This window comes from Gambusia affinis, linkage group LG09 (assembly GCF_019740435.1).
Source record: "Gambusia affinis linkage group LG09, SWU_Gaff_1.0, whole genome shotgun sequence".
NCBI classification, from domain to species: domain Eukaryota; kingdom Metazoa; phylum Chordata; class Actinopteri; order Cyprinodontiformes; family Poeciliidae; genus Gambusia; species Gambusia affinis.
In genome coordinates, this window is record NC_057876.1 from 16,946,690 (window position 1) to 16,962,121 (window position 15,432).

The 15,432-nt window shown below is 38.8% G+C and overlaps 3 protein-coding genes across 5 annotated transcripts; 2 read left to right on the forward strand and 1 right to left on the reverse strand.

The window, feature by feature from the left end:
- Positions 1–9: 9 nt before the first annotated feature.
- LOC122836945 (protein starmaker-like) lies at positions 10–4,783 on the reverse strand. Of its 2 annotated transcripts, XM_044126942.1 has the most exons (10): positions 4,610–4,783; positions 3,995–4,148; positions 3,670–3,753; positions 3,105–3,192; positions 2,513–2,995; positions 2,288–2,426; positions 1,010–1,711; positions 793–942; positions 690–724; positions 10–601 (listed from the first exon to the last, which is right to left on the reverse strand). In XM_044126942.1, exons 1-10 carry the CDS (start codon positions 4,705–4,707, stop codon positions 504–506), a joined length of 2,031 nt encoding a protein of 676 aa, XP_043982877.1. In that variant the 5' UTR covers positions 4,708–4,783; the 3' UTR covers positions 10–503. The 2 variants fall into 2 exon arrangements, with proteins under 2 accessions (XP_043982877.1, XP_043982878.1); XM_044126943.1 differs by lacking the exons at positions 3,105–3,192; positions 3,670–3,753; positions 3,995–4,148; positions 4,610–4,783 and having other exon boundaries at positions 13–601; positions 1,010–1,753; positions 2,513–3,069.
- Positions 4,784–5,482: 699 nt separating this feature from the next.
- Positions 5,483–10,230, forward strand: zdhhc24 (zinc finger DHHC-type containing 24). The gene is made up of 3 exons (XM_044126956.1): positions 5,483–6,106; positions 7,062–7,339; positions 7,560–10,230. Exons 1-3 carry the CDS (start codon positions 5,802–5,804, stop codon positions 7,850–7,852), a joined length of 876 nt encoding a protein of 291 aa, XP_043982891.1. The 5' UTR covers positions 5,483–5,801; the 3' UTR covers positions 7,853–10,230.
- Positions 10,231–10,797: 567 nt separating this feature from the next.
- On the forward strand, positions 10,798–15,328 carry LOC122836949 (GRIP1-associated protein 1-like). Of its 2 annotated transcripts, XM_044126954.1 has the most exons (12): positions 10,798–10,886; positions 12,552–12,599; positions 12,700–12,858; positions 13,003–13,114; positions 13,246–13,296; positions 13,467–13,544; positions 13,913–13,969; positions 14,089–14,148; positions 14,253–14,317; positions 14,406–14,565; positions 14,838–14,902; positions 15,012–15,328. In XM_044126954.1, exons 2-12 carry the CDS (start codon positions 12,577–12,579, stop codon positions 15,202–15,204), a joined length of 1,023 nt encoding a protein of 340 aa, XP_043982889.1. In that variant the 5' UTR covers positions 10,798–10,886; positions 12,552–12,576; the 3' UTR covers positions 15,205–15,328. The 2 variants fall into 2 exon arrangements, with proteins under 2 accessions (XP_043982889.1, XP_043982890.1); XM_044126955.1 differs by lacking the exon at positions 12,552–12,599.
- Positions 15,329–15,432: the final 104 nt, after the last annotated feature.

Sequence of the window (15,432 nt, forward strand, 5' to 3'; positions counted from 1 at the left end):
TGTGCACAATGAATTTATGTTGAGTGGTTTCAGCATACAGACATTAAATGTATGAAGAATAAAATAGAGCACACAAAGAAGAAAATAATGTGAAAGATGCAAGTGTATATCAAAGCAGTATATTTAAGTTTAAAAGTATTTATTCAGTTCAAGAAGGAAAAAAAACAATGGAAAGTTGGGTGGAAGGAAAAAAGTGGACATGCAAAAGGAATCACCAAAGATTCACAAACTGCGGACTGTGGGTGGATGCAGAGCTTCAAGAGTCGTAACTGTCGTTACGTTTGGAGAACAAGGAGAGGCAGAGACTTCACAACCTAAACAGTGAAACCTGCTGATGAATCAACCTGGGCTTCCCCAACACCTCAATGCAGCGCCATGGTGATGCAGTGACCCCATCAGTGTTGTCCGACCTGCTGAGGTCATCAGAGATCTGGTGCTTTCCTCTCTTTCTCTACTGCATAGTTGCTATTTGGAGGAATTTCATGGTGTCCACCATGTCACATTTAGTCATAAAAGTGATCAGACTCGTCCGAGTCGCTTTTATGGCCCGTCTTCGCTCTGTCCTCCGTCACTTGAAAGATGCCCAAGTTGAGACATGTGGCTGAAAAATATATTCAGTACAAATCTCAATGTTGAACGTCTTCAATTACCTGCAAAATATATTTATTTCCTGATGTTCCTGAACGTACCTTTGGGCTTCTCTTTGGTTTTCACAGCATTTTGTCTGAAAAGTGAAACAGAAGCGATTAAATTATATTCCATGATGTGTTTTATGACTGAAGATTTCCTCACTTTTTGTTTATTGGCTTTTGAGGTGCCAGAAGATTCTCAATGTCTTCTTCATCACTTGGTTCTTTTGACTTATTGTCTGAGGACCGAGTGTCGCTCCCCTCTCCCTCGTCTTCAGCTGCTTCCTCTGGAATGTTCTTCATCTGTTTGGACCTGAAGCAAAATGGCTGCATGTTTAGTTTGTGCCAAATGAAAAGGTTTCATGGTTTCATGGTCGTACCTGTTTTCCTGCGGACAGATGATGCTGTCCTCAGAGTCTCCTGCTTCTTCACTCCTGGGTTGGTCTTCCTCTTCGCTTGACTCCTCCTCCTCCTCTTCTATCCTCTCACTACCTTCTCTCTCTTCCTCATCTTCATCCTGTGAGGAGTCAGAATCCTTCTCCCTGTCATCTCTGTCTTCATTCTCCAGTTTTTCTGACTGATCTTTGTCTTCTTCCACATCCTTATCCTCCTTTTGATTCCTATTTGAAGGAACCTCATCGTTGCTCTCCTCATCGTCTTCCTCAACATCACCGCCCTCTTTACTTTTCACCTCCTTCTCAGTCTCTTCATCTCCACAGCTTTGGTTTTTCTTTCTTTCTTCTTCATCCTTTTCTTCTGCGACGCTTTGCTCGGAGCTGTAAACTTCCTCATCATCACTATTTTGACTTTTTGCTAGATCATCATCTCCTCTACAGCTTCCTGATTTATTGTCTTGAGTTGGACTTCTCGTTTGTTCACTCAAGCTATCAGTCTGCTCCTCTTCCTCACTCCTGCTAAGCTCCTCTGCCTCCTTCTCAGACGGTGGTGACCCAGTGTTGACCCCCTGGCCTCGCTCTGACCTCCTGCTTGTTGTGCTTCCTTCCACAGAGGAGCAGTTTGTTTCTGAGTCCAGGGCGACGGCGCAGGAGGCAGCGACAACCTCACTGGAGGTCCTGGATGTCCTGATAAGAGATGGTTGAAAAACGGAGATCTGAGAGCTAACCCTATGTGAGAACAGAAGCAGAGTTTATTTTTCTAAACAGCTAAATTTAGTTTCCGGGTAAGAAATCCTTAAAATACAAGGAAATGATAAACACAGTTACAATAACTGTCTTCCAGCCTCAGTCAGGAAAAATAAAACCAATTTATTAGGTTGTGGTCTTTTTTTAGCTTATTTTAAAAATTGTAATTAAAAAGCGTAATTATGTCGTTTCAGGTTTCACCTCTGTGCTTCATAACTGCTTAAAAATTAAAAAACAGTGGGTGGAGTGAAAACTAGATAAAACAGGAAAGTTGAAGTCATCCGTTTGTCAGTATTTCAGATATTTAAACCAAAAGTCTAATCAATAATTATCAACATTGACTGATATTAAACGTCTCTATATCATGATACGTTTCCTCAGACATATCATTCAGAAATGAAGGATTATTTAAAATATTTGCACATGGCTGTGTATCGTTTTGGTCATAGATTATGGAGGCACGTATTGTTGGTGAGCGTGATGTATCATGGAGTGAACATAATCATTATTTGTTACCTCTGAGAACCAGATCTTTCTGACTCTGAGGACGAAGCCTCTGTTCTTCCTTTCTTCTCTCTTTTCTTCTTCTCTCTGCTGGTCAAACTGGAATCTCTGCCGCTCTCACTGCTTTCCACGTGTCCACTAGAGAGACGGACTGCAGGATGGAAAGAAATTATCAATCAGAAACATGTGGGCACTTTACTTACTTACATACAGAGTTTGTTTCCTCCTGCTTTTCACCTGGTTTAATGTCGAGCTCAGAGGACAAACACCTTCCGCCTCCACCACCTCTCACCCTCTTTGAATCTGCTGCGCTCGTCTCAGTTTCTCGCTCTACAATTCGAGAAACACTCGACGCTGGCGGGTCATGGGTGTGGAGCTGACCTGCAGATCCCACAGCGATCCCATCAGAGCAGGGGTGACTGTAGCGTTCAGGAGGGCGGCCGACAGCTTCAGATCTGACCCACAGCTGACGGTGATCTGATGGGTAGGTGAGGTGTTGCAGCAGAGGCGGGTGAGGATATGGGGAGCTGGGTGGAGGGAAAGGTGAAGGACTCTGGGATTGAAAAGGTGTTTGGAGGAACCCTGGAGGCATCCCAGCTTGGGTTAACCAGGAAGACTCCTGATGGGGATAACAGGAGGAACGATCTCGGCTATAAGCAGAGCTTCCTTCGGTGGGAAACGTTTGAGGAGCATCAACTTTTAGAGCCTTCATGGAAGGATCTGTGAATAAAGAGAAGCTTGGTGGAAGAAGCTCCAAGTTTCCAGGTTCTTTAACAAGAAGAACTGTTTGCAACTTCATATCTTCAAATGGAAAAAGAAGAAAATAAACCTTGTGAAATCAGAGGCTCATCAAGTGTTGCTGTTGAGACTTGATCTTTACTTTGCTGTAGATAAGACTTCAAACAATCTTCCATTCTCTGTTGAGTAAATAAACGACAAATATGATGAGCAATAAACAGAAAATTAATATTTTTTTCATTTGTATAAGATTTTTGTAGAAACACTTTTTTTAAATAAAAAAATGAAAGGAGGGCTTATGGAGAAAATATAGTAATACCACGAGGTTTTCTTTACTTGTTATTGCATTGTATATGAAGCAATGCATACTTGTAAAGTGGAAGAAAACTTTTGCCTCAAATTTTAAAAAATGTGGAGCATATTTGGTTTAAGCTCTTATTAGTTCATACTTTGCAAAACAATTGTTTACTCCAGGTATTTTAGGGGCTTTGTTTACCATGTAGACAATACTATCACCAATGTAAATGTTCACCACACTTTTGTATTGGTCTGTAACATAGAATCCCAAAAATATTTTCATATTTTCTTAGTTGTGGCAAAATGGGAAAAAGTTTAACATTGATAAATATTTTTAAGGCAGTGAAGTGTGATTGCACCTTCTTGTGAGAGGCCTCAGTTTTCTCCTGAAGCTGCTGCTGCCAGCAGGGGAGTTTTTCCTCCAGGTACCGCTCGTACTCCATCTGAAAATGTTAAAGTGTACATTTAAATAACTGTTTAAATCTAAGACAAACGTTCAATCCTGAGTTACTTTAAAACATCTCCTAGTTACTGAATTTAATTTGATTTAATGCCTATACTGTCACTGTATCTGTCACCAACAACAGAACTGCTCGCGTTGATTAGTGCTAGATAAAAACGATTTGAGAATCTGTCAGTGCGGGTTATTGTATGTGTGTGTGTTGGCTGTGTGCATCCTGTAACCCGTATAGTTTTCATGGCAGCGTTGCAGGCCAGCATCTCCTTCAGTGTCTCCTGGGCTCTCTCAAACTGCAGGAGAAGCTGCCTGTTGTGCTGCTGGGCTCTGCGCTCTCTCTCCTTCAGCTCCTGCAGACGCTGCTGAAGTTGCATCCCTCTGCTACAGGAAATAGAGAGGGAAAAGTTAAAAATTGTGGTGAGATGCAGCGTGGGGCATTCTGTATCTGCATCCCATGCCATGTTGTGTTTGCACAGGATTAAACTAGTGGGGAAAATTCATCTTCTGCATGCTGCCTTCATGAACAAGCCAAATCTTTTCTGGAAAAAAGTTTTATAGTCAGAGGAGACAAAGATTTTTTTGAGCAAAAGAATCTTTGAAGGAATCACGATGGGGATTTAAAACCGATTACCTCTGTCAGTAGCATAAGTCACATCCATAATGTATGTGAACTTCTAACCAGCACTGTACATTCATCCAGACTACTGTAACATTAATAGATTGCTTTAAAACAAAAATGTACTGTCAAGTGGATAATTTTTTATGAAGCTTCAAGACAAAGCCACAGGCAGTATAAACCCCAGATGTGTCAAGCCTGCCAGGCGTCTTTTTGAGTACCTTACCTTTTCTTTATAAAGAGCTCTCTTTGTTTGGTAAAAGTATTTTGATCCATGCTGGTAAGACGCTCAACTGAAAGCAAATTCTCCCCTGGTGCAGCCATGACTGGCTGAGCTCCTTAGATGAGCAGATTATCAGGGATTAAGAGCGATCCTTTGAGGGGGAGGGACCATAACCATGCTGCCAATCCACAAACACAGCACACATAACCTTTCTGAAGCACTCTTTTAAATGCACAATGATTCTGTTTTAAAAATCAATCTTAATGAGTGATTTTATGGAACCATTCACAAAAATGTCTTTACTGACATCTAAAATGCTCACGTTTTTAATTAGTGCTCTAGTTAAAGTCAACTAACAATATAATAAATTTGTATGTAAAACCACAAATTTCAGCATCTAAAAATGGGTAGAAATGGGCACATATGTTTTATGTCTTTTTCATACTATTACTACTAATATTATACAACGATAATAATAATATTATTATTATTTGTTGTTGTCATTGTTGTTAATAATAATTGCTGTTGTTTTAATAATTCAGAATATTACTGCTGATCATATTATTATTATTATTATTATTATTATTATTATTATTATTATTATTATTATTATTATTATTAAGAATATTAGTAGTAGTAGTAGTAGTAGTAGTAGTAGTAGTAGTAGTAGTAGTAGTAGTAGTAGTAGTAGTACAGGGAATTATTAATAAAGCTAATTGTGAGGAATATAGACGTGAAGGGAAACGTGTAATTGATTAGTTTAAATATCTGGATATTATCTGTGTTTTAAGCTAATGTAAAATAGGTGCAGAAAAATGGTAAATATTCTGTATGTGATATAGAAGTTTGAAAAAGGCGGAGGCAATTTTAACACGCGGAACTTCACTGTGTTGTCCCCCGCCGGTTGTATTATCATGTAGCACTACATCTCGGACGTGATTTGAGATAAATTCAACAGAGCAGTTCCTCATCTAAAGAGTAATATTTGATTTATTTTCAACAAAGATTAACGTGATTTTGTATTTTAGGCCAGAATAATGTTTCCCGAATGTTTGTGACTCAATATAATAAATTGAGAGTCGCGTAGCAAAGCGAACAGAATATTATTTGACTAGCCGCTAGCTAACCACTGTGCGTCTGTGATATCGCTCCTTCAGTACGCTGACCGCGTCGCGGTTTGAGTTTTACTTCAAACATGACAGGGTTGGGCAGCAGGTTGTTCTACAAGGTCGGGAAGCTTTGCGAACAGATCCCTGTGTTCCTCAACACCTTCCTGGTGTTCTCCATCACCGGGGAGGTGAGCTACCTGGTGCTGGTGGAGGCTCCGCTGGAGGCGGAGCAACAGAAGACAACGTGGTCCTCCTGGTGGAAGGCGCTGCACCTGCTGGGCCAGTACTTCATGCTGGGAAACATCTGCTGGAACGCTTTTCTCTTCTTGAAAGTCAGCCCCAGCATCAAGGGGGTGTTTCTGGGAGGAAATGGACTGGGCCAAGGCTGGAGGTAAGGAAGATGTTAGGAACCCATCAGGAAATAAATACACACGCCTTTTTACTATCTCATCAGTTTCAACTCTGACGCAAAATTAAGTTAATTTCATCATGGATCGTTCTAAATTAAGCAACAACCAAATTAATGAAGATAATGTTCTTTTATATTTTGATCATGTGTCATTATCCAAAAGGTCACATCAATACCAGTTTAAGTAAAAGATATTTTGTTTACACAGTGATCTCAGCTTAGCTTGTCATCCTTGAGAAGATAACTTTGGCAGAATAGATGGCAGTTATTTTATTGTTTTCAACACACTGTAGTTGTTGAAGTGTCTGGTTGGCATGCTAAAATTTCCTAAACATATAGAATTTAAAAATGTCAATGCAGTAATATAGAGCCTTACAAAAGTATTAAAATATTTTCCACATTACTTCATTGTATTTTGGTGGGATTTTATGTGACAAATCAATACAAAGTCCTGCATAATTATTAAGTGAATAAGAATAGTAGTTCAGAACAAAATCTTTACAGAACAAATTGCAGTTACAGTGTCAGTTCTTTTGGGGTACGGCTTTGTAAGCTTTCCACAAGTGGAGGCTGAATTTTTTGTGGTATTATGCTCCTGTCCTGCAGGAATCCCAACTAAAATGGTTGTTTTAAGTTTTTACAAGTAAGCAAAAATATTGAGCTTTTTCCATTATAGCTTTCATGTGCAATAACATCATTCTCCTGATTTTATTAAAAATATTGTTGGTTGATATTACGTTTATTTTAGTACTGCTAAAGTTAGTAAATGCTCAACTACTGTCTTAAAATTATTAATAATTTGTCAATGGAAAAGTATCAGCTAAAATTTTATTATAGGCTAAAAGTTCAGTCTATATTTCTGTGATACTGTAGCAAAGTAAAACTGTCTTAGACATCATCAACATTAAATAATATTTTGTTTTATTTTGTTTCGCAGGTACTGTTACACCTGCGAGACACACACGCCTCCTCGCTGCTCCCACTGTTACGACTGCAAGGTGTGCGTTCTGCGGCGGGATCACCACTGCGTCTTCTTCGGCCAGTGTGTCGGCTACCGCAACTACCGCTACTTCCTGTGCTGCTTGTTGTTCATGTGGTTGGGTCTCCTCTACGCCATGGTGATGAATGCTGAGGTCTTCATCGTCATTCTGAAGGAGGGCGTGACTCTGCACAGCATCCTGCTGCTGCTCATACCCTGGATCATGCTAGTTTCAGGTCTTCTACACTGGCTGCCTTTTTAGCTTTTGTTTGTATTCTTTGTAGCTTTTAATATTAGCTCCAAGTTGGATTCGCTTCAGAATGTTACATTTATAGTTCTTTTTAATTAATTAAAAGCTGAGGGAAACAATTTGTAAAAGCAGACATTTTGGTTCAGACATTCTTATAATTACCTCACTTGAAGTTATACAAGCTAATATCTTCCTTTGTTTTTCAGGCCAAGTTTCAGCGTGGGCCTTCACCTTTGCCTTCATCGCCGACACCTGCGTTGTAGGTTTCCTGCTCGTCTCCGCCTTCTTCTTCTTCCACCTGTTCTTGCTGTTTCGAGGGCAGACCACCAGGGAATGGTACTCTTCTCGCCGCCCCTATAACCTGGGTCTCGTTAACAACCTGCGGCACATGCTGGGCCTCCGCTGGTACATCTGCTGGCTCTCCCCGCTTATCCCATCACCGCTCGTTGGAGACGGGATAAACTTCCAGGTCACAGGATCGCTGGAACCCTGCCAGTAACATCCAGAAGTCTGGACAGAGTCTGAGTCTTTAGTGGTGATGGTTTATGCTGACAGGAGCAGCAGCCGGAACATTACCTCGGTTTAAGAGGAGGTGTCTTTGGATGGGATGCTGCTTAGATTCTTGGTGGTGGTCTTATCATTTGAAATTATTCATCAGCCTATTAATAGTGCTGAGGAGGGAAATCAGGGATCGACCTGAAAATGGTATCTGCACCGGTTAAGGCTAACCTCAGATACTTATTCAATTCTATACAACACTGAGCACTGAACATATATTTAAAACAACACTGAAGTAAGAATGGACTGTATCAATGATTAAAAGTAAATGTAGAATATTAAATCTTTCTTAGAACGCATTTGCAACTCACAAATGTGGTGATGTAGTTTAACTTTGAGTGGACTTTTTCCTAAAGACCTAAGCTGCCTAAATCAGTTTCACTCAGATTTGTTTTGCACTTTTCCTGATTAAACTCCAGGATATTCTTCATCCACTTCTGAGCTGCTGCTGAATATATCAAAGGCCTTTAGCGGGCACTGTTTCAAGCTGAACAAAAATATCTATATTGAAGATGCGCAATCAGATTCAGGTGAACTTTCAGCTTGGCCAGCCTTAAAAAATTATTTTAAACTCAAAATTTTCAGCGTTTTTGTGATGTGTAAACACGAGCTGCACTAAACCGTTTACTCTTCAGTCTGGAGAAGGTATTTTTAATAACATCACGGTGTTTAATGTAAAAGCAGAGGGAAACAACAACACGTGAGAAGTTAATTTGAAGGAAACTATTTTCTGTGATATGTGTTAAAACTTTGGTGGTGTTTACTTAAGAGAGAAAGCAATTCCTTCACCTCATAACAAGAAGGCTGAGCAATTGTGCATTTTGTTTTGTTTTTTTAGCTTTTACAAACAGTGGCTTTTTTCAGCCTCTGTTAGGGAACCTGCTGGATTTAGAAATGTCTGCCTTTTGGAAATCTTAGTTAAGATAAGGTTTTGCATTCTCTAGGGAGTCATTAATACCAACTGTGCTAATCGCTATTATATGATGCTAAAGATGGTTTTAGATGTCAACTTTGTAATCACTTTTTCTTGGTTTTAAGATCCTCTAAAATGTTAGTAATTGTTTTTCTGCTCTTTTTGTACCCTCTTTCATATTTAAGCATAGTTCTTGGTGGCAAAAACATTCAGACAGGATATTAGGAGATATTTTACATATAAATTATGATTAAAACCCACTTCACACTTGCCCACACTCTTTTTCTGTGCTAGCAACCACAAAGAAAATGGAGCCTTTTTGTGGGTTATTTAATATTTGTCTCTCTTTGCCCTGACTTGGTTTCTGTTCAATTATTTGTGTAAAATAATATGTACACAATCTAATTCATGTCATATATATTGTGCCAAAACCATAGAGATTAAAACGATGGAGTTTTGTGTAGCTGATCCTTAAAATAATAGTAAAAACCTTGTTTTTACAAGAACTCCTCACACAATCAGACATTAAGTCTGATGTTAAAATAAAAGAAAATCAATGACCAGTCACTGTAAAAAATGGTATAAGAAACATTTTCATTATAGCTCTTAAAGAGAAGTCAGAATTGGCTAAAATTGTTATCGGTAGGTCAAAGTTTGATCAGAAATACTAGTGGTGCATCTCTGACTTTCACATTTATTCAAAAATTCTCTGACATGGTGTCATTTTTTTGTTTACAGATTGATGTCACACAAAGTCATCTAACAAATCCAGTATTTAAAATGATTTTATTACAGTGGTGTGTCAACAGTTTGTTTCATAGTTTCTAAATTGTTAATGTTTCTGGCAGTCTGGGACTTGAACAACGTTGTGTCATTGTATCATTCCCTTCTGCAACAGCAAACTGATCTTTATAACATCCTTCCTTTGTAAGGCGACGGTTCCTAACTTAATATTTGAATCAGTCTCTTTATGGTTGATTTTTTAAAAGTATTGTTGAGGCTGATAATTTCAGCATGTTATCCCCTATGGTGCCCTGTTTTGGTCCAGTATGTAGAATTGCCCTTGGACCGTGCTAACATGTCTTACTGCACTTGATGCCAGCTTTATTTTCATTTCCTCGCCTGTATGTTGTGATTCAAACTCTCCTTGCCTTAAAGTGAGTCAACAAATCACAAGCCTTTGGTTTGACAGGTTCTTAAGTGTTGGTGAATCTTGCAAAAGCTGTTCAGTTTCATTTGTCTTAATTGTAATTGTTTTGAAAAAGATTGCTGTTTTTTCTGTTGGGGTTTTTTGTTTAAAAGTCCATCATCAAACTCTGACTTGAGGGGCTTTGCTGTTTTTATTATTTTGTATCTGCAAACGTGTTGGGTTGTAATGTTTACTTTAAAAATGTTCAGAAAATGTTTTTCCCTGCTTCTGCTTCAAAGTTTCTCAAATGTTTGGTTAAAACTATGGAAATCAATGATATACCTGTTTCTCGTACTCCTACTAAACATTTGTGAATGTAATTCAACAAGAGAGAGACTATCCTTAAACCTGAACACTAACCCTGCAGGTTCCTTCAGGGAATGTTCCTTACAGGTACAACAGTCTTATCTTCTTTAAGGAATGTTTTACACAAGAAGAGCATAGTTATCTGACAAATAATGCTTAGGGAACATCCTTTAAAGGTTACTATTTTTCTACCCTTCAGAGAACCTTTCAGGAATGATCTTACTTGATTGCAGAAGGCTAGTTTAATCAATTTTCTCTAAAACTTGCCTAAATGTCTTCACCTTTTACGGTGTAACTTTCAGGGAATCTTTAGAAAACCTTTAGGAAATTGAGGGAATAAAACAAAAATGAAAGACACAAAATCAAAAAAAAATCCAGCACAAAGTAGCTAAAAATAAAAAATGCATATTCCTGCAGGGTCCCTGTACACTTTACTGTAGTAAAAATTAGATCTAAATTGAGTTTATTGAGTATCGGTGTGCAGAACGGAAGACGTCCGACTTTCAACGGCCGCCATTGGAAAAGTTCCTGACAACTGCCACACCTGTTGCTTCTAGGTTCTTGTTGGTAAGATTTTTTTTTTCCAATTCTTATTTATTTATGTGTTAAATTGGTGGGACATTGTGAACTAGAGTCGGGTACAGACGTGAATTCACAACCAATTTAAAATTTGCGCATCTCAAGCTAACGGAACCGTTTGTCGGCTTCAGGCCACTGTCTCAACTGCCGCTAACGTTTCCGACTCCATTACCGACCTGTGAAGAATGGCTGTGAACTGCATAAAGCATCTGTTCCCTTTTCTTTAGTTTTGCCACGGAGTTTAGATGAAGGATGTTGAAATATTTATCTCAAAACTGAACGAAATCCTTTGCATTTTAGCTTATTGTTTGACTATTTTAACATCCGTTAGTTGGATTACCCGTAGTTAACGTTTTTAAAATTAGCTTAAATGCAACAGCTTATCTACGATATTGTAATAAATGCGGAATTTAGTTTATTGTTAATTAAACCCTATGTTACAAAGGTTATAAGTGTTTGGTTTTTTAATTTAGAAAAAAAGGTGTTTTGAAATACCCAATAATGTTCATTAACATTATAAATCACAGTTTTCTTTCTCATTTAAGTTTTTAACAAACATCCACAGGTGGTTTCCTAAACTCCTACTATCTAATCAGTTGATAAAGACATTTTTCTTGTCTGTTTATACGAATAGTTGAAACCAGAGAAACGTTCACCTTTTTTCTCAATGTGAACTCAAATGAGACCAAACTTATCTTGTTTTAGGTCGGCTAGAAATGCCTAAATTATGTTTATTTGCCATAATAATGATATGAAGAGAGAGGTTCATTTGTTAAACCTGTGCTCCCTCAATTGGTTCCTCTTGATGTGAAGAAGCAGCAGCTCTGAGACCGTCCCAGATGACCGAGCCTTTATATCTAAGGAATCTCAGATAATCCTTTGGTGGAAAGTAATTTTTGCCATTTGTAACCATCATGTTCAAACATGACAGGGGGGATCCACACACTGTTCCCACAAAGTTATGAGAATGAATATTTTTGCTAAGCTGGAAGCTTTAAAATTTCCTTTCACAGAAACAAAGGAGCCAATTCCTGAAAAACAGCCCCACACCCTTATCGTCTCTATGACTAAGTTTTCATTTCTCGCATTACTCTCAGTTAAAAGCCGTTCTCCTGGCCAAGCCCACACCCAAAGCAAATTCCCAGAGGAGGATTTATCACTCCACAGAACATCTCTGTTGTTCTAGAGTCCACTGCTTCAACACCTTTGTGTACTGATTGAATTACATTTTGTGATGTAAAGCTAGGAGGCATTCCATGAAGCTCTTTTTGTATTGTCCTTGAGCTAATCTGAAGTGTTGAAAACTCCAGCTAATTAGTCAGGAGAAAGTTGGGGAGTAAAAAATGTGTGGATGGTACATCCTTATAAATAAAGGCCTGTTCATATGACAATACAAATCTTAGATTTACTGGATGCAGATTCCCTCAAAGTGAGACTCTAAACATTTATCCATTATAAAGTTGTAGTACTTTATACTGACTATTTTTTCTAGAATAAAAGACTTTCCAGTTGTTGATTTAACTTTATTTCCAATTTGTCAGTGTTGGCATTTCTTTTTCTTTTTCTTTTTTTTGCTTCTTGTAAAATGTAGATATATTAAAACTGATGCTGTGAGAATTTCTCTGTCATCACTTTATTGGTGTATTTTTACAGCACAGGGGAGTACTTGGCCAGCCCGATGGACATTACAGAGGAAAATATGTGTGTAGCGCTCAATAAACAAAAACCTCTATGCACACACAAACACACACACAGGTTTAATTAAATGATCAATCAACCTATAACATTTTGTTTTGTAAAGCTCCCGAATGGACATGCTGGAGAAAATCGCTGAGCTGGATTACAGCCAGAGTCAGCTGAGGGAACTGAACACTGAGATGAGGCACTGGCTGGATGTTGCCGATGACGACATGGCAGTGCTGCGCTCAGAGAATGCCAGCCTCAGGAAACAAGTGAAAGAGTGGGTGCATCATGCAGTCTGTCTTCTTTGACTTCCACTGCTCCATCTTTTAGAGTTTAACCACCACAAATGCTGACCTAATGACTTCCTTAGTCGCCATGGTGAAGAACCTTATTTTCCTCTTTTGTTCCTGTGTGTCTGCAGCCTGGAGAGGATCTTCAGTGAGCTTCAACAGGTTGAAGTTGAACCTAGTGGGCCTCTGTTGCCCGATGGCCTGGATGAAAATAAAATCTGTGAAAAGAAGATCCAGGATTTGGTGCGTTAACATCAGATTTATTTCCCCTCCCTGCATAAATGTAAATATGGATTAAATGTATAGACAGGTTGCTTTTTTCAGCCGCCTCTAGTCATCATCGGTTTTATCTGATAGATGATGTTGCTTTGCAGGAGCAGGAAACATTAAAGGTCCAGGAAGAAAATAAGGAGCTAATCATCAAGGTAGCTATATTATTTTGCTGTTTAGATTAATCAGCAGTGCTTAATAATGCATTTCTTTAAGTAAAATTGGGCATTATTTCTATTTAAAAAATGACTTAAAATGTATAGGTTGACTTTCAAGGTTCTGCAAACTGAAGTTTTTCATTTTAAGATGCTTCTATCCTTTTCAGATGAAGATCCTTAAACAAGAACAAGAGCAAGACAAGATCGCTTTAAACAAGCTCAGGACTGAATTTGAAAATCTTGAGGTAACTCAATAAATAGTTTCTCTTTATATATGTAAGTTGAAATCAGGGTTTTGGTTTTGATTTCTTCCAAAGTCTTCTCAAACAGGACTTTTTTTGCCAATTGATTTTTGTTGGAAATGTGTAACGTGTGTGTTATAGGTAATGAAATACCTTCAATCTAAGCCACAGTGATTTGGAAATGTATTACTCTCTCCCTTGAATGCAAGTTACATTTTATCTTGTTGCAACCACCAACTTCAATCTGTCTTTATTGGATTGCATCACAACAAAGACATACATTTACTTTTACAAATATTTAATAAGGTTCACAAATTTTATTAAACGGACAAAAGCGCTTCAACTCTTTGTCACGTGGTGTGTTCTGTCAGATTGGAGTGGAGGAGGTTCAACTAGAGCTGCAGCGAAGGGATGAGCTGATTCATCAGGTAGGAGCGCAGAAACCAGTCAGGATGTTCATTGGAATAGAAATCATGCATATTAATGTTTGCAGTTCTCTGTCATTCATCACCTCATATGGATTTTTAACTACGTGTTTGTTGGACAGAAAAACTCGCAGTTAAAGCACCTGGAGGAAACCGTGGAGGAATATTCAGAAGTCATAAAGGCAATTATGTTCACAACCATAATAGGGTGTTCGCAATCTGAGAAAAGCTGAGCGTAAATTGTCGCGTGCTCACAGTCCTGTTGTTGGCCGTTTCTGTGCTGCAGGACCTCAGGCTGACGAAGCAGGAGCTGATCTACCAGCTGGAGGAGAGACGAGACGAGGCTTCATTGTAACCCCGCCTTCCAGATCCTTAACATTCACAGGTTTCTTACAGGGCAGGTTCCTCATTCTGAGGTTGTGCTGTTGTTTGTTGTCAGTGCTGCTGTGACTGAGGCGATGAGAGAGGAGGGGAGACAGCCCAATCCTCACCTGTCCATAGCAGAGGAAATCCACCAGCTCTTCTCATCTGCTGGAATGAATTTCTGCACAAATGAGACCATGGATTCCATCTCTGAGGCGTCTGATCTGGACAACAATGTAAAACGCTCAAAGTTTTGTGATGAATTTACTAAAACGAGTCTTGGTGAATAACTATGCAACCAATATTTGATGAATAATAATGATTTATTACATTCTCCAGACTCAAAATACTTCATATAATTTACAGAGTTTGGTTCATCAACTGTGACTTCATTTTCTGTCTTACCGGGAGTAGCCACAAGAGTGCGCCGCATTCAAGCTGTGTTTTTCAGAAAGTGTTGTGTGAATGAAGCAGAAGAAATGAGTCTTGTGTTGCATTGTACCTGCAGATGGAGTCTGGTGAGAAGGAGCAGCTGGAATCTTCCATTCTTGCAACTAACCTCCAACCCAAACGGTACGTTTGTTTGCAAATATAATCAATATGTATGTTCTGCATCCAACGTTTCTCAGATGTTTAGTTCTTGTATGTAATTGTTTTGTGTCTCTTATCTCTCTCCTGATAGTGGAAGCAGGTGTGCTGCTATCTTGAGGGCCACCATCCGGAAGCTGATCATGCTGTGTCTCTTCAGCGTGTGTGTTTTGGTCTTTATATTATGTGGATTTTGGGTTCGAAACGCTGGCAACTTTTTCAGCAACAGTTTGATAATGTTACCACCCTACGTCAGCGTCCAATATGAGGCATTACCTCCCATTTAATCTATCCTCGACCTGTTTCAGCTTGGATCTCAGGTTCTGGTAAACAGCAGGAATTTGACTTGAAGAACCTCTGTACATGTATGCTAAGCTATATTTACACAAAAGTAAAGTTGCAAAATGGTCACTTCAGTTTGAGTGTCTTGTTAACCTGGTTATCTTACAACAATGATGACTGTGTCCAGCACTCAGTCAGTATCACTCTCCACAATGCTAAGATCCCTGGTAAAG